Source organism: Phalacrocorax aristotelis, chromosome 6 (assembly GCF_949628215.1).
Source record: "Phalacrocorax aristotelis chromosome 6, bGulAri2.1, whole genome shotgun sequence".
Classification (NCBI taxonomy): domain Eukaryota; kingdom Metazoa; phylum Chordata; class Aves; order Suliformes; family Phalacrocoracidae; genus Phalacrocorax; species Phalacrocorax aristotelis.
This window is the reverse complement of record NC_134281.1, coordinates 37,263,759-37,283,179: the sequence shown is the minus strand read 5'-3', so window position 1 is coordinate 37,283,179 and position 19,421 is coordinate 37,263,759. Positions and strand designations below refer to the sequence as shown.

The 19,421-nt window shown below is 34.9% G+C and overlaps 1 protein-coding gene across 4 annotated transcripts in view; it reads left to right on the top strand.

Annotated features, from left to right (window-relative positions):
- The window catches only part of DENND1B (DENN domain containing 1B), a 169,885-nt gene that overhangs the window by 128,880 nt on the left and 21,584 nt on the right, over positions 1 to 19,421 (top strand). For all 4 annotated transcript variants that reach the window (XM_075097220.1, XM_075097222.1, XM_075097221.1 and 1 more), the window contains 4 exons: positions 7,687 to 7,788; positions 13,980 to 14,070; positions 17,992 to 18,032; positions 18,852 to 18,920. In XM_075097220.1, coding sequence (XP_074953321.1) covers positions 7,687 to 7,788; positions 13,980 to 14,070; positions 17,992 to 18,032; positions 18,852 to 18,920 — 303 coding nt within the window. The remainder of the gene's footprint in view (positions 1 to 7,686; positions 7,789 to 13,979; positions 14,071 to 17,991; positions 18,033 to 18,851; positions 18,921 to 19,421) is intronic.

Genomic DNA, 19,421 nt, shown 5'->3' with positions numbered 1-19,421 from the left:
AGTATTTTACTGATTTTTGTTGCAATAGAAAAATCTATTAGAAGCTGAATTTGCGCTGGATTAGTAGAAACTAAGAGTTGTCATCCCATGATTGTTCAGCTCATTTTACATGAGCCTTCTGAACTCAGTTTAATGCATTGTGAATTGGGAAGGTCAAAAAATCCCATCACATTTATGGAATCATAGAATTGTTTAGATTGGAAAAGACCTTTTAAGATTATCAAGTCCAACTCTTAACCTAGCACTGCCACATCCACCACTAACCATGTCCCTAGGCACCACATCTACACATCTTTTAAATACCAACAGGGATGGTGACTCAACCCATTCCCAGGGCAGCCTGTTCCAATGCTTGACAACCCTTTCGGTGAAGAAATTTTGACTGTTTCAGGACAACTTGTCAGGTGTCTCAAAACTTGTGAATTGTTTTTGCAAAAAAAATACACCCCTTTGTTGTGGAGTCTATGGTGCTAGATCTAATAGGGAAATCTAAACTGTAGCTGTGGACTTCATTTACATTCTTTCAGGAGCTCAAGTAGTATTCATGGAGAAAATTCGTAGGGGGCGTACGTAAATGAGAATATTTCCTATATAGATTTGAAATACTTTTGCTATAAATAAGCTTTCACTTTCAGAATCAAGAACTAAGAGGTTTTGGGTTACCATTTTTAGGATTGCAAACATCCTGATGGAAAGTAGAAGAATGTGTTTGGATAGTTATCGATTGCTTCTAAGTTGAAAAATATGTTTAAGTGAACTATTTTCCTTGCAACTCTGTGTTCTGTATGATTTTAGCTTGAAACATGAAACAACTGTCATTAATATTCACTCTGAGTAAAGAACAGCTTTGATAGTGTCTGTACTCATCCAACACTTCTCTTCATTCCAAACGCTGTTCATCACACTGAACACTCGTTCTGTGCAACTGTTTGTTTTCAGCACAGGACAGATTCTCCTCAGTATAGCAATATGTCTTGAACAAACGTCTAGCAATTATTGGAAAAAAAGTGATTGGTGAAAGGGAAAATGGGAAGCTTCAGGGGTGTTGGAAGGAGTTCATGGGACTCCAAAAGACCATATGGAAAATTTGACTACTCTAATACAGACAGGAAATGTGACATGTAATAGATAAAGGTGATCATTTTTGTGTGTGTGTAATAAATGATAAAAAAAACCTTAATCCAGTAAAAGTTTCCAAGAAAAGTGGAAATAGTTGTTTTTTCTGATTTAATCAGGATACTGAATTAAAGAAATCAGTCAAATTGATAGAACTGCCAAAAGTATTTTTATAATATGCTACACTTTACATTAGCAAACTTGCTTAATAAGAGTGGATCTGTAGAACAAGACAGTACAGTTGGTGCTAAGGACCTGACATCCACACAGTATGCATTTCTAGCTTTATTGTGGTTCTTATTTTAGTCTGGTGTTGAATTCTGAATACCCATGAGTAGCTGGAGCTCATTTTCTGCTTTAGTTTGATTCAGGAGGAATCCAGCTACTGCATGGTAGATGGGGATGGTTGAAACAATTCCTTATAATAACTTCTTTTACTATCTTACCACGGTTCCAAAATTTTGTTAGGGAAGAGAGAAAAAAAAAAAACAAACAGATTTTTGTCTTTATTTGCTTCACTATTATTTGATAAATGACCGAAAAATAATCCAGAAGAAAATTGTCATCAGTAAAATAGTGAATTAGGATGTTTTTGTATATAGTCCCATTCATGTAGAGGACTGCAATCCATTTTGGTAGGGTAAGGTGCATGGACTTTGAGGGGCAGGAGTGTGATGTGTGTCCAGCAGTGCAGACCTACAGCAGTGGCGATGAGGCCATTCACACTGTTTGTCTCTAAGGAGCCCTGGCATATGGAAGGGCAAGTGGTCAGTGCGTGGTTGTACTCACCCAGTTAGCATCTGCGGTCTGCAACGTCAGCGGTGACAAACAGTTTTGATCACAAGAGTCTAACCCTTCTGAGGCATTGCAGAGATCAGTGTTGTGACATAAGTGCTTCTTATACCATGTAAATTCATATACAAATCCAAATTATGTTTACTTTGGGTGGTCAGAACTTAGCCTTGAACATTTTGTGGCTCCTGTTTTCTTCAGGTAGTCCAGCATTTGGGAATTTATTGTGGAACAAGATTGCACGCCCCATGTTTCAGAATTGCGTGCATAGGTGTGACTAAGATACAAAGATTACAGTTGGGCAGTTTGTGTCATTTGGTCAGTCAGTGTATGTGCAACGTTGTGGTTTTTTTCTAGCTATTTTACTTGACACATTCTTCATGGGTAATTTTTTGGCATCCTGCCTTAATCAGATAAGAGCCACGCTGGTCAAACATTTCAACAACTCTGTGGTGGCTAGGGAAGACAGGCCTTACACATGTACTTGTGCAAAACTTGCAAATGAAAGCAAAGACTAGTAATTTTTTTCCATTAATCATATACAGTATGGTCAGTTAATAAAAGACTATATGATATAAAGAATTCTTAAATGGGCAATATTCCCACTGACAATCTAGGTCTAGAAAGGGAAAAGTAGGTAAGGGAATGAGGAAGAAGCAGAAAAATAATGAGTATAAAATTATTCACCATGATAGCGATTAATTTTAACATCATCAGGAAAATAAGCAAAGCAGAAAAGCTGTGTGTTCTTAGGCAGCAAACATCAAGTGGATATATAGGTGTGATTTTTAAGAATTCTTTTTTAAAAAGAGGTAGTTCATCATGGCAAGACAAATTTATTTAAAACATATTTCAAATTTAAAAATCCTCTTTATGGAATCTATTAAATATTATGGAATATAAGCAACAAAAACTTTGAAAAAATGGCTTTTCTTCAAGAATTAGCTAACAAAAATTTAAGTAGTTGAAAAAAATCACCTTTTTTGGGAAAGTTGTCCTCAAAGCTCTTGATGTTACAACAAAAGAAATAAACTTTGTTTTAAGTTACGGTGGTTGTAACATCACTCATCAGAAATGAAGAGCAAAGGCTAATGGCTTGCTCTGGAATGCTCAGCAGTAGGAGTTCATGGTCTCATCAGCACGCCAGGGGTGCTGAGATAACTTCCAGCTTGAAGATAGCCCAACCTGTCAGACCTCACTTTAATTGAATGCTCACTGGAGTGCTTTGGGCCAATACTGACACTATTTTAAGTGTTGACATTGGCTCTCCATCAGATGCAGGTATTGTATTCAATATACAATAAAGCAAAATATTGCAAATAAATGTTGTATTAGGAAAACTTAGATCTTTTAAGATTCAGAATGCACCTGAATTACTTGAGAATGCTTGAGTAATGATAGCTTAAAATTGAGTTTCAGAATGAAGCGTTTTGAGGACAGGTATCTCTTGAAATGGGCATTGACTTGTTTACCTTTCCCCCAAGAGTTAGGCTTAAAGAGTATAGAAACAGAGTAATGAAATGCCAGACCATAGTTTGTGTTTAAACCCAGAACCACCCTCTGTAATATCTATTATGACTATTTATTGTGAATTTCATAAGAATTTTATTTTACATGTTGAAAACCATTTTGTTTAATTTTTCTTAAGGACTGTAGTAGTCCTTTATTGAATATAAATATTGTATTAATAGGAGTTGTTGTAGGTTTTAATTGTGACCATAGGTTGCAAGAAATTTGCACATTTTGCAGAAATTTGTTTGTAATTTTAAATGGCACCTTCCTGAGTAGAATCGTAGGTCATACTCAGTTATCCCCTGGCCTTCATCTCCGAATGTCATGACAACGGCTGAACTTTCAGCTTTGTACTTCCTGTATTTTTAACAGAGGAATTTTAATATCAAAACCAAAATGGTGTTTAATGTTTTTTGCGTGTGTGTGGGTTTTTTTTAATAAATGGTACAAACCCAAAGAAGCTATGCCCATACCTACCTACCTTATACTCTTCATTTAATAAGTGAGAGCTATCATATGAAATGGTAGTAATTACAGCAATAGTACAAATAGTTGGTATGAGTCATCTCATGATAGAGAGATATGAATGTTTTCTGAAATAAAGAATTAAAATGTTTGTACTTCTTGTTCAAGTTAACTAGCACTAGATTTAGAAAGCACAAACGTACCTTTTAATCTAGATTATTTTTCCTTTTAAAATGATCATGCTGTTTTAGGTCACTGTTTTCATGTTTCATCGAGGTCTGTATAAATAGCTTGCTTAAAATGTGAATGTAGCTTAGAGTAAGAAATTCCTGCTGTGTGTGGCAAGCCATGAAAGGGGAAGAAAATTCTATAGCAACTGTTGTTAAAAGGACAGATATCTTGTTTGGGCATAGATTGTTGGTCTGAGTATTAGCCGTCTACTTTTCAGTATAGAGTCCCCACTGGGTTTTGATCGAATTTGTTTTGAAAGTACATTGTAGATCAATACGACAGGGGCCATTTGATGGTCTAGTAGTTAAATATCAGTGGAGCATTCCTTCAAAACTCATTTTCTAAACGTACCTGGTTGTGTATTTGCAGAAATGAGAATGTTATAAGCTTTATCTATGAAAATTCCTAGAGCTATTTCTGTGTATATTGATTCAATAATTTATTTTTTAAATAGCACTTCAAAAGGCTTTGTGGTTACAGTAATAATCTTGAAGATTTGTAAAAGTTTTATTGGAAAACAATTTAGTTGTTCAGAGCCTTGAGCAATTAAAAGAGCTAAGAATTAATTGTATTATTTAATGCAATTTCAGTAAAGTTACAGCAGTTACCCTGAGAAAACTTCAGTGTGGAATTTCTACAGGTTTCAACAGATTTTTCTCATTTTCATGTGCTGAACAGGTAGGAGCTTTAAACCTACTACAATTTTTAAAGCAACCTTGCTATCAGTAGGTTCAAATAGCATAGACGACTTTTGGATGTGAACTCTTTATAGATCTAAATAAATTTTCAGCTAAGGAATAGCTTTGGTTATTCCATCTCTGCACCGTACTGATAAGAGAACAGACGCACAAATGCATGAGTGCTTACTAAGTGTCTGAAGCATCCAGTGATTAAAGGAAAGTATTTAGGAAAATATTACAGCCATGCACTAGAAATGTGTGTTGAACTACCATTTCCTGGCATTCTGTTACATGGCTCCAGCGGGAGAAGCGCCATCAGGTAAAACTATCTGACTGCTTGCTCTCTCTTCCCAGGCTGATGTGAAAGGGAGAGCAAGCATGCCTGTTTTCTATTCTGCTGGGAGATAACCCCTCCTTTTTCATCTTTCCCAAGACAATTGGGAAAGTAGCAGTGGAGACACAGCTTAGTTTTTATTCTTCTAAATAGAATATTTTTAAAATACTATTTTCTCTCTTTGGTCCTAAATTTAATGTTTCATAGTATATCATGAGCCATCATCTAGTCAGTTCTGCACTTCCACAAAGCCTCTGTATTTCCAGAAATCATTTATTTGTGTAACAACAACAACCACAAGTACTAACATATAGATAAAAATAAGAAGTTGTCATAATTTGCTGCCTTGAAATTTTTTTGGAAGAATGACAGAACTGAGAAGAGGCTCTGCCCTCAGGAACACTGTCTCTTGTACCACCATATCTCACTGGAGACTATTTCATTTGTTTTGATGCACTTTGAATTTGCTAAGTAGCTTGGGGTCATCTTCTTAAGACAAGAGTCTTTGGGAGCTCAAGAATAAGCTAATGCATAGTGGGTCAGGAAGGCAGTGCTATTTAAAGTACTACTAACATTTCAAGCTATTTGGCAGATCCAGCGTGCCCTGCAAGTGTACAGTGTTCACCAGTTATCTTGGAACTAAGGACTCCAAGTAGATGGAGTAACTTGGGTGCTCTGGAGACTTGATCGACATATTGTACTGAGATGGGTTCATATGACAGCATTCCAGCTATCCTGTGAAAGGGGAAGGGTTATTTTAGGTAAAGGTATAGCTTCTACCTCTTCCAGTGAGATTTCTTTTATAAAATCAGAGGTTCCCCTAAAGAACTAAGGTTGTAAAACCTAAAAACAGACATGAACTTAAGTACTTTGCTGAGTAGAATTGGACCTCATAAAAGAGAGACTTAAAAAGAGGGAAGCTTTTGATAGTGTAAGAATAGGATTTTAAAATGACATCACAGAGTTTTCACTGGAACATTTCCTTGGATCATATTTGAACCATTTAAAAATGAAGTGCAAGTTGTAAAGAGGAGTTGAAAATTATTTAGAGCTACTCCACCAAGCTCACCTAGGTCACATGCAGAAAACAGTTTGTGATATTCTGGAAGTACATAACTGCAGAATCAGCCAGAACGATAGGAAGACGCGTGAAGTAGCATCTGTAGTTAAAGTTTAACAGGCCTAGGAGCAGAAAACTGTGGTGATCATGGGCATGAATAAATTTGTCTTTAAAGTGGCTAACGGAGGTATTGTGAAGATCAATACAGCAGCTGCCTTTGATCTTTTTTCTTTTGAATGGCTGAGTTGTCTTTTATTCTGTTTTGGGATTGCACTGTATTTGTAGCTTTTGGGTAGTAAAATATTCTGTGGTAGATCTGGGTGTGGCATTTTGTTGGATTCCAAATTTTCTGTCTTTGAGACCTTCAGTAATTGTTTCTAACCTAGTAATTATTTTGATTTTGTAAACTTGGGTGAGAGGCCTTTTGGCTTTATGATGAAACCAGATCATGCACCTTGATCACTACCCAAACTTTGTAATGTACCTATTCAGTTAAGTCAAACAGCTTCAAGTATTTATCACAAAGCATTGACAAGAATAACAGAGTTGGAGAGAATGCTCATCAGAACTGTCCCGTGGTCTGTGCACACACTGAAGATAGCAAATTTTAATTAAAATAAGGAGTAACATAGGAGTCAATTTGATGGCTTATAAATAATCTTATTAATATATTTTATTTTAAAATAAGTGCTGTTTTCAGTAATAATTTTTTCAAAGAACAATTTTCAATGAATACTTGTTTATCTTCTTTCATCATCAAAGTGTTTTGGTGGAGGGTTTTTTGGTAACTTCAGGCTATGCGCTTTTCCCATGGCGGGTATATACATTTTATGTTATTAAATGTTGATCTCATCTGTTTAGACTTTCTCCATAGCAATGTTCCAACAAATTAGTAGCTTTTGTTTTGCGTAAAAATAAAATAGATGTTTATTTCAATAATTTCCTTTTAAACCAGCAGTATATTTATCAATCTTACGTTTTGGTAGAATAAACCTAAAAATAATTTGGTGCAGGTACATGTTTTTGGACTGAATTTGAGTTTTGGTTTACTAGTATCGCTGGTTTAGCATGCTGGGGAATCAGAGTAATCAAGAACAATAATGTATGTTAAATTATTTGAAGCAGTGGACCTGTTCTTCCTCAAAATTGAACCACTTCCTTGAAATTTTTAATGAAGAGTGCTATAAAGGTAACATGAACCAATGGTAAACCACTTACTTTATCCTTGCGTATTTTGTAGACTGTCCTCATAAACTAGAGGTTCGATTGCAACATGTATTTTGAGAATTGTTTAAATATTGTATAAAGATTTGGGGCTTTTTTGTTGTTGTCTACATCTGTTTAATGGGATGCATGCTTATCAAGATTGCTTGAAAGGGAATATTTGTGTGTATTGACTATTAAGAAAAAATAAATTCATAATGAAGAATTTTAAATAAATTGGCATATTTGTATACTTTAGTTACCATTTAACTTTTTCTGTTTGAATTTTTTAGGGAGAGCCTATAACTTTCTGTGAGAATAGTTTTGTGAAGCATCGTTCCAGCAGTACTAAGCAGTTCCTGGAAACTGCTGTTAATCTTCAACTGTTTAAACAGGTATGAGAGCATAAATAACCCATTTGTAATGATTTTCTCTTAAAACGTATCAATTTTTAAGTTCATTTGCCTTTCTGTCAGCTTATGAAACTCTGGGATAAAATATAAGTGCAAGTACTTTGTGTACAGTCAGTCATCCCAGTTTTGTTGTGTTTTTAAATCTTCAGTTATAGTTAAAAAGGGGAAGGGGGTGGCGGGAAGTCAACAAAAAAGTAACCCCAGGGTGTAGAGCCAGTGCAGCATCTCTTCGGAGCCAGTCAGCAACGTATCTAAACAAGAAAAATCATGGATCTCCCAGCTTGATGGTTGAACTTCATTTTCAGCTCTCTTGGCTTGTGACCAAAAGAACCTAAACAGCACAGTGCTTACCTAAATTGGACTTCGGTGGTGTTTTATTTAAAAAATGGATTCATACTGTAATTGCCCTTTTTATTCCTAGGCTTTTTGAAGTGTGCACACAGAGAATGTTGCAAAGCCAAGCCGTAGGGGAGGCCTGGAGAATATTCTAGCTGATCTGTTAATACAGATTTTGAACTAATAGAGAACAAATAGTTGAATGTCTGGCATAACTCAGTAATAGTTTTATTACAATCTTTGAAATTAACTTTTTTCTTTGATTCTATTCTGTAACTCTTCCCTCCCCCCCTTTTCATCACATGACCCTGTTGCATCAAAAGAGTGCTAAGAACCTTATTACTAGATTTTTAAGAAAATCAAGGAAAACCTGAATGAAATGGGAAGACTCAAAAAAGTATATATTTCCCTGCAAATACCTGGAATGATTGAGGCATGGGAGTTCATGTTTAAATAATCTGGTAGACTACTTTGAAGATATACTACCATGACAGATAAGGGAAATTCATTATATGTAGAATCTTCTAATTTTCAAAAAACATTTGGTGTTAATCAGAGGCTAGTGTCTAAAGTAAAGATTTACGCAGGGATGATAGTTTGTAGAAGTCCTGTGAAAACATGCCTGTCCTAATTGTATAAAATTTAAGGAATACTGAACATAGATTGGGCTCCTTTAATTTTACTGTGTTTTATTTTACACAACACAAATGTAAATAAAAGTATAAAATAATAAGGAAGAAATCTGAAACCATTTGAAGTATCCAGCACATCTGATTGAAATGGAAAGAAGTAATGAAGTAAATTGTTGCTTACATTTTGTGCTAAGCTAGCGTGAAACTTTCTTAATAGAAAGCTGCCTACAAGAAATGTTATTAAATTGTTGTCACACCACTACTACTAAAGCAAGATCTTCAGCTGTAAGAAAAAGGTTTAACTCCACTGAAATGAATAGGCTTGTCAGTGTGGCTCTGTACTTACATTTTAATATGTATTCAATTAAAGGGACACAGTTTACAGTTTGTTTATAGCTTGTTTTAATTTTATTTAAACTAAAGGAAATAATATCTTTTAGAGGATTAGGAAATAGTAACAATTTTGATGATGTGTGTGGTTTAATAGTAGTAGTAGTAGTAGTAGTAGTAGGTTTTTCATTCCTTTAGTTTCTGTTGCAAAGGTTACTCCTACTTTTTCTGCTAATCCTCAGCCCAGCTGCATCTTGTCCAGTTTTTCCCACTGACAAATGAGCTGGTTTCAAAGTTGTTTGTGTTCAAAAAGACTAAATTGTGGTTTATTCTGTTCTGGAAAATCTTTTAAGAAGAAAATAGTTCTTAAAAGCAGCCTTAAACTTAGACCAAGGAGAAAATAGGTACTTTAAATGCATCCTTTTTGCCATAACTGGCAAGTAACCTTTATATGTGCCATTTTATAAAATCCTTCATCTGTCCTTTTTTCTTTGTAGATTTTTAGTCTTCTCCCCCTCTCTCCTACATTAAAACATGTTAATTTATCTAATTTAACTACTCTCATAAATTTGGAAGTTGTAGTATCTTTTCACCAAAGTACCAGGAAGTCACTGTCAGAATTAATTGTGCGATTAATTCTTTGTGTTACTTCCTTTCAGATTATTTTCATCTTCAGCATCATCTGCTTGTACTGCATTTTGATGTGCTTTATAGTAATGATATCCCCAAACGTATTAGCATATATGCCAGTCTTCTGTACCGAAATTGTTAACTAACCTGCAGATAGGAACAGTCCCAACGCTTACCCTTAAATACTGTGACTAGTGACACTCCCAGCCTGGCACTTTTCCTTTCATTACAAGCTGTTAGCTCCTTTTTGGGGCAGTCCTCATCCAACCTAAATTTCAGGTGTACTGTTCAGGTACTCTGCTTTTGTTTAATCTAAGCCAGTATTTTGAGGGACACGCAACGGGCTTTTCTGTGGTATAGATAAATTGCATTTCCTTTATCTAGAAAATTGTCAAAGAATTTGTGAGAACCAATGTTTTGATAACTCATATGTTATATCCTTCCATTTACTCATTTACCATTTCCCCACCCCAACCCCCACTGCCAAATCTATTTGTAAGCCTCATCAATTTGTTAAGGGCAAACTGACAGACCAGCACTTATCATATCCTTTCTTTTTTAAGTAATGGTACTGTTATTCTTCACTTCAGCTGTGTTTCCTTTACCTTAATAGAGTCATAAAATTTTTTTACTTGCTGGTTCCTTAGAATCATGTAACAGAGGTGAATCTAGGGGGGTTTTGACTCAAGTTTTATTCCTCAGGTATTATAATGTCCATTTCTGGATCTTATTTTCATTAACACTTGTATTTTTGTTCACTTATTCAGCATCTTTACTGAAAATTGAGACAGGATATTTTTGGTGGGGACCATGCCTAGATTATCTTTTAGCCTCAAACCGTTTTCTCGGACTTATAATTTATGGAGATGCCTTTTAAATCAGGTTGATAACATATTTGGAAGTTGAAAGGACTGTTTATATTGCTCTGAAACAGAATACATCAAATTGTTTATGCAAAACATAGATTTTCCAGGAATTCATAGAAGTAATTTATGATAGATACCCTGATATGGATCACGACTACAGGAATGCGTGAAGTTCAATTTGCTGCAATTTGCTGGCTTTAGTTATCTAAAGCTGTCTTCTGCCCTGATTAGATTTAATTTTAAAAACCCTGGTTATCATTATTCTTAAGCTATTAAGTTATTTAATATTATAAAAATGTTTCCTAACAAGAAAATAACATTTATATATTAAAAATTCTTATTTCCGATAAATATTTTGTATATGACAGTTTTTCTTCACATCAAATGTCTGTTCACTTAGACTGTACTTATTTACTTATTTTCTCACTGGTTTTTTCCACGTCTTTGATATTTTTATTGTTATGTATGCTATCTGATTTTTTAGCTTTTTCTGAGCCTTAGAAAGGCTCCCCTTTAATTAGGGTAACATGGAAGGTAGCTAACCCATTTTTCAAGCGGCAAACATAAGCAATTAATAGTCGCATCTTATATGTCAAATACTTCTGATGAGTGTCCAGGGAAAATGAATATGAATTCATTCTTAGAACTAGCATGAAGCCTAATGCTAGACTATCTCGTTAAATACTGTAATTGTATAAGTAATGTAATCTGCAACTTTTACTGGGATTTGCTTCTAAAATGGTGGAAAGTGCTAACCAGAAAAATAAATAATGAATGCAGGATTAAGAATTGAAGAATCGTAAGTCTTTGCAAATTACTAGTAATTTCAATTTTTATTTACAAGCTTTGAGTTGAGCTCGCTTCTTGCAAGCTATTCAGCTACTATTGTGTGGAAATCACTTTTATGATGTTTTCTTTGCTTCTCCCAACTTTTTGTTTTTAATGATGGGTGAATTGACTTGGAATTCTTACTCTTGCCTAAATAAATGATTGGATTTAGCTCACAACCATCATCTCTCGTCCTCTGTCACCTGTGCAACAAGATTTTCTGAAGTGGATATGGTCTATATTTTGGTTTTAGAATTCAAAATAATTTAAGGAATATGGTAGTTCTGCCTTTAGTCAGCTTAAAATCCAAGAGCGGCAATGGAATTACTAATTTTTCATTGAAAATGTTAGTCAACCAAGGGCTTTCTGGATCTCAAAGTGAATGTATCTCTTGAAATAGCAGGCTGAGATTTTTTGAGAGAGTGTGGGTTTGAAAAATGGGAGGAGAGAACCATAAAGTGTATGTGTGATTCCATGTGCTATTCTTTTAATTTAGCATTTAAGTGCAACCATTAACAGTAGATTACTTAAAAGTAATAACTACTGCAAACTAATCATTTCCTTTAAATAATGTCTCCAATATCTTTTTGCTAACCATTCTGTTCGTCAGGATTTACATTAAATACTCAGTTGGAGTGATCCTCTAAAAACTAAAATTCAGTCGGTGTCTCAGCCTTCTGTTGATAGGATTTTACCAAATGATGAGAATGTCCATAAATCGTGTGTTAGTTTATAGTATGGAATGAATTCATAACGTTCCCAAAAGAGATAATGTCTTACAGTTCAAAGGCTGGGAATGGGGGCGAGGGGTTGGTTTGGCGTGGGTTTGGGTTTTGGGGTTTTTTTTGGTGTTTTTTTTCTTTTTTTTTTTCCCCACAGCAGTAGCTAAAGATGCTCTTATCTCTTTTTCTTACTGTGAAATAGTCCAGTGATCCCATAGTGGTCTGACCATGAACCAACCTATTTGGAAAAAAGCCAGCTTGGAGTAAAATGAAAAAATAAGAAGGAATTCAGACAAGAAAGTAATGGTTATCTTCGTGCTTGCTTTATTCTTGCTGCTGGAATTTTTGTACTCTGAGAAAGTAATTTGTTTCATGTCACTAGTCTGTTCATTGACAAGCATTAGATTGTCACTGACACTGTTTGGATAATCTGTGGTAAAAAACGATATAGCCAAATAATTAATTTTGGGTAGTTCCTATGTACGGTTTACTACCAGTGAATAACTCATAATTCTTGTTAAAAGATGAACAGTGTATAATTGGAAAAGTACTTTCTCACTTTATCTCTCAGTCCTGATTTAGCCTATTCAAAACAAAAAGGGAGAGGTTGGTTCTTGAAAGCATTTTAAACCTTTAAGAATGTGCTTGTTGTAACTCTTTGAAGTTTCTTAATTCTTGAAAAGAATGTATTCATTCATTCTGAAAGGCTTACTCATTAGTTATCTTACTTTGACTTTTCCTGACATATTTGGATCATTTCAGTCTTTCTATATATGCTTATACGTGAATGGAAATCCATGTGCTCATGCAGCTGTAACCTCTGCATAAGGACGACTGTTGCAATATGCATCTGTAGATGCAACTAAGTGGTTAAAAAAAGGGCAAACAGATGCCTTGGAACTTAAAAATACAGTGGTGTCGACCCTGAACTGTGCTTGCTCAGGCGGAGAGGGCTTTAGGGGTCTGCCTTGGCATGGTACGTCACTTTGTTTTGGGACCTTATGCGTAACATTCCGTACGCTTAGATGAAACGTGCTTTGAGCCAATTTGCACACTGCTGGTCAAATCCAACCTGCTGCTACCACCGTTTCTGAAACCAAGCCACAACCTTCCTCTGCTTTTTCTGCGTGGATGATTTTGCTACAATTTCCCTTCCACATACTGTCCTTTTAGGGTCATTTTTCGTGTCAAAAACACATACAACTTTTAATGGACCTCAAGTAGACGAAGCTTATTGTTTCTTTGAACTGGGTGTGGTGAAATGTTTCGAGTTGTTCTAAAGGTACCTTCTGTGCACAACAAGTTCTACTTTGGACACATTGATGCATGACCAGAAAGGGATACCATAGGGCAGTTTGTTTATGTTCTTTTGTTGATGATACGAAGTAGACTTAAGATTTCAAAACAGAACATCAGGGAGCATCTCAGTGATCTTTATTTAATTATGATTACAAATCTGAAGTTACCATTTGTAAGGAAATAAAATAATATATTTTCATGCCATTAGAAAAGGAAGAAAAGCTTGAAAGCCTTTTTAAATATTTTTGAACAAACTGATGTGTAATTTCATTGACTATAACGTTTTACAAATCTATTTGTAAATTTTGCATAATACATATAACTTACTTGAATCATATAAAATGCTATGGTATTTTTGCTGCTCATTGTTGCAACTGCTCTTGCAAAATCCATCTAAAAACAATATATTATCCATAAGCCGTATGTTGTCTTGAACATCTATATTCCATTGTAATGTACACACTGAAAACTCTAACATTGTATAGCAATAGAAGGGCCAACAAAATGTTATGGTTTTTTTTTTTTTCCAGTTTATTGATGGTCGACTCTTAAAATTAAATGCAGGAAGAGGGTTCTCCGATGTTTTTGAAGAAGAAATCACAGCAGGAGGCTTTTGCGGAGGTACAGAACTAATTTGAGTGTGCTCACTGATGATGCTTCTTTGGGAGCTGTTCAACATGATGGTGTTCTCAGGATGTCCTGTAAATTTTAGGAAGTCATTAATCTTGTTACTGCTTCATTGTAGCCATTCATTTTTGGAAGGGTTTTAGCTTTAACAAATCAGTGCTGGGACACATACTGTCATCTATCTAGTTATGTCAGTATATTAAATGAGGATGTGTTGTTTTAATCCAGTAAAATAATATTTATATTTCAATATATGATTAAATATTCCTATATTGTTTACATTTTTAACTGCATGTTTACATGATGTGATACAGTATAAGTACACTGTATTTTTAAAATAATTTTAAAATCTGTGCTGCTGAACTTTTTTGATATAATGTTTTCTTAAAACACTTTTTTCACATCTAATTATTTCTGCAGTGTGGAAATCAGAGTGATTTCCTGTTTTTTTTTTTTAAGAGAAATTTGCTTTCTCCAGCAAATGTGTTACTCTAAAAAAGAAGGGAAGAATTTAACGTTTGTATATTATCTCAGAAGGAACATTGAAAGTTTCCCTTCTTAATAAATAAAAATATTATTCCTTGTGTTGTTTCCCTCAGTTATGTTCACTGACAATTGTTATAGCACTTTTCACATTAACTGCCTTACAAAGTTAACCCCTAGAGGAGAGTGTGTGCTAATTCTGTTGCTGAATATTACAGGATTATTGATTGCTTTCCTGTTAGACATTTATTACAGCTATATTGTTATTTGAGGTATCATATCTGCTATCAAAATATTGGCTCAAAATGTGCATGACACAGCACAAGCACTGTTTTATGGTCTTTAAAGTGGTGTAGAAGCCTTCTCAGTCAATGGAGGCTATGTGGTTTGAACAAATCCTCTGAGTTGCATATGGTAGCTTTAGACAGTCTTCTGTTGCAAGACTACCCTTAAATCGGCATATTTACAGAGGAGAGGATTTGGCCCCCACGGAGAAATGATCGAGTGGCGCAGAGCCGTCTACACCTTCTGTAAAATACCTTTTTTATTCTCAGAATACATAGTCCTTTTGTTTAATATTTTCTCTTGCTTCTCCTGCCCTCTGTGTCTCCTGCTATGATCTAGCACACAATTTATTTTTTGTTTTTCTTGATTAAAGTGCGGTTAGCTCTACAGAGATTTACATCTTCTCTACCTTTCCAGGGTAACTTATGCTGCTCTGTAAACAGATCTGAGGCATTGAGCATCCATTATTCAGATAGGTGGTGTCAGTATTCAGAGTTCGTTCACTGACTGCAGTTAGGGGGTCAAGAGGCTTCAAGAAAACTGCAGTAGAAGTTAGGTGAAGCTTGTTTTTGGCTGCGTGCTGGCAGCCTGTGAACCACATCTCACCTGGCTCTGCTCAGGAGGGAATGCTTGGCTTTGCTAGGAGTTCTCGGGTACATTGCACTGTGTGCTTACTTTTCAAGTCAGGCAAGCTGTATATTGCCAGGTTGTGGACAAATTGCTTAGGGCACATATTCAGTATTTACATAACTGCTGTCTCATTATCGTTATGAAGTGCAGGGCTAACAATATGTATGCAATTGAAGGTGACATTTTGTGATGCTAATGGGGTAGAACTATGATCTCTTTGCAGAGTTAACTCCCATCAACTTTATCAGGAAGCCCAAGGTTTAAAAGAAAACAGGTGAAACCCAGCCTTCAGGAAAGTCACACAAAGTTAGTGTAAGCTACAAGCTGTTAAAAGGACAGCTGAACATATTCTTAGCTAGAGAGTATAGTTTATAAATTACTGAATGAAATGGAAAGTGTTTTTTTACATAATCTCCTTAATTTGCATTTTTCCACATATGCAAGCATAACTAAACCAGCACAGAAAATTAAACTGGAAATTGGAGAATAAAATTTAGATTTCATTATTTTTTGTGATTTATTTTTTCCCCAGTAAAATTATCAAAACTTATTTCCCTGTGTCTATATGTGAAAATAAATTTGTCAGTCATCTTCATTGCAGTTTGCACTTTATACTTAAAATTTTATTTTCTGTTACATGTGTTATTTTGTGGAAGTGTTAGTTCTCAAGACTTTTATGTAACTTTCAATACAAGAATATAGTGATGACTGATTGGCTTAGGACTTGGATTTCTGGTAGAATATTTCCATCAAAGTAATTTGTCATCACATGAATTTTACTACAGAAGTCTTTTTTTTGGACTGAAAACTGGAAAAGTGAAAACCTTTGAACCTCTCTTAATAATAATTTATTTTAAGGAGTCAGTGTTTTCTTGCTAGACTTCCAGAAGGTTCAACTCTAGCTGAGGGTATGCAGTGATAATGTGGCCTTTTCTGTAGAATACTATTTATCTGTTTTCTTCATTGCCTTCCCTGAAGTCTCTCTACACAACCAGAAGAGAGTTAATCCACCTGGTGATTTTCTGTGATCTTATTTACTGTCTCTAGTAATTGCTTAAGTCATAGGCTGTGACAGAGAAGGCTTAGATGTGGAAAGAGTCACTGTTGTTAAGGGCACCACAAACCAGATGATATATATGAATATTTTAATAAGAATTTGAAGTTTTGAGATGTCATGTTAGAGAAAGTACTTTGGGTTCATTGAAATGTCATTAACACACTAGCAGTGGTTAAATTTCACCTTATTCCATGTTATTTGCATGCTACCTTCTCTGGTAGTTCCAGGAAGCCAGACTGAAGAAGTGAAAAATGAGACATTTTTGCTTTAGGTTGCTCTTCGCTGTTGTTACTAGAGGTAGGACCATAATGATAATCAGGTTCTCTCCTTTCTAAGTGGGCACTGCTTTCACTTGTGCCATCATTCCTGAGGGTTTGGCTGCCTCAAAGTTGCTTATACAGAATTTAGTGGAGTGGGTGAAAGCACCTGATACAAGTATAAACAGCTCAATTTTTTCACCTTATTGAGAAATACCTTTTACAATGATCCAGTTAGTTCTCAGCCATGTTCCAGGAGAGTGTTTTGACTTTCCACTAGCCAATGCAACAATTCCACCCAGGCCTTAGTTAATTGATTATTGCCAAGCCTAAGAAGTTTTGAGAACTCATGTTAAAAGTCTGTAACATCAAGGGTATATCAGCATGGTCCTCCCAAAATGGATAAACTCTCTGTTTGAAACTTCAGCGTTCTTATCAATGTGAATATCTTGTCTGGTTTTAGTAACAGCTCACAGTACCAGAGTAGTCAAGTGACCGATGTACTCTAAAACTTTCTCAGAGATCAGGGACCCAAACTTTGGTGTTCAGCTGAAGCACCTTTGGGGATTAGTATTCATTTTCTCATCGAGACCATGGGAGAATTTAACTCTGTCCTTCATGGCCAGAGAAGCTGCTACGTCTGACTTGCCTTTTAGAGGTTTTCCTTTATGAAAGAAAGGAGTTATAGTTGTTAATTTAAAAGGATTTTTCCTGCACAGGAGTATATAGTTGTGCCATAATCCTTATACTTCTCTCTCATTCTTTTTCCTTGGGATGGTACCATCTGCAGTCCATGTCATTTTTGTACATGAAAGTTTGCCCAGTGGGATCATTATGCTTGAATGCAATTCATTATATATTATTATTTCCTTCAAGTTGGTGTTTTTCTTTTTAGACTTCTTAGCATTATGTAACCTTATCATAGTTTTAATTTATCTTTCTACCTCAGTTGGAATTAAAAACTCTGTGTGGTGAAAAGATACGCTTTTGCAAAGGAAATAGAAAACATGAAATAAGAGATACCTAGGTGTGTTTTCTTAGTGTACACATATTCTTATCTTTACATTCCTCGTCTATCTGGGAAGAATGAAATTAATGAATAATCCTCTAACGGAAATTTTTTTGCAGACTGTGAGGGGGGTTGAAACATTTAAAATATTGAATGTATGTTTGATTGTGTTGCATTTTACATTTTTATTTCAGGAAATTCAAGATCTTATCAGCAGTGGATGCATACAGTGAAGGTATAAACTTGGTTAAGTAATTACAGTGGCCATCCTGTTCTTTAAATCTTTGTCCTTTTCCTTACATGTATGTAATGTTCATTCATTTGCAAGGAAAATATAAGTACATTCTATAATAAATAACATCTATGGTACGTGCAATAATTATGTGGGTTTTTTCCTTGAAGATTAAAAAAAAAAAAGTCCGATATGCAAAACCAATGACAAAATGTACCAGGTTTTTCTGTCTGTACAGTCAGGGATTTCACTGCTTTCTGTATCATGTTACGTTCCATAACTGTGAATTAGGTGCGACAGTACAATTTGGTACAAAGTTCATCACTTCGAGTAAATAGCAATTTCATTACTATGGATTTGTGCAGTTTGCCTAGCAGAAGACTCTTGGTATAACCTTGTTATTCTGCAGGATTAGTAAAATATATTATTTTAGATGAAAAGAATTCTTGTGTCATTAAATGAGAGAGTTCTTTCTGTCAGGTCAAAGTGTTTTTTTTAGTTGCATAATAAATATGATAGGAACACATGAAAAATAGCCATAACTTCTGAATTGATTTTGAAATGGTAACAATGAATGAAGAATGAAAATACATCATTCTGTTAGAATGCATTGATAAATGTGTCAGCTATGATAATGATGTACTGTAACCCTTGTGTAGCTGCAGACAGCAGGTTGGGGAGGAAACACAGCTGTGGTTATTCTTGCCGATTTAAAATGAAGATTTTTATTTCTTTACAGCACACTCTTTATTTTGCCTTGCTGTTGTCTGAAGGTTTGACTTGTGCTAAAATGTTCTAAAATACATTTTCTGTATATTTCAGAAAGGCGGTGCACTGATCAACACAGCAATGACCAAAGCTACTCCGGCTGTGAAAACAGCATATAAATTTGTAAGATCATCTCTTTCAAATAAATAATACATAAAAATACCGCAACTTTCTACAACCTCTCATTCTTCCTGAATACTTAAAAACCTAAGTATTTTATACATGTGTTGCAGAAAAACACTTCAGCCTGTAGAACGTTTTTAGCTTCATTTGTTTTCTTATATAGCACTAAGATTTAGAGTTGTTTCAGAGTCTTCAATACAGCTTTTACATAACAGCAGACATTTTTCAAAGCATTAGTGTGCTGGTTTTTCAGTCATAATACATACTAGAAGCTTATTTGAATATCATTTAGATATTTGATACACAGCTGTAAAGTCTTCCTAACCTGGTGACAACATGATTAAAATACAGACTCTGAAAATAGAAATCTCATTTACACTAAGGTCCCATAACACAACGCAGGCATTGCGTGGTTACCATGAGTGTAGAACATTTTGTAAATGTTACATTTATACGTAATATAAAGATAGTGTTATAGTATATTGTAACATAGTATATAAT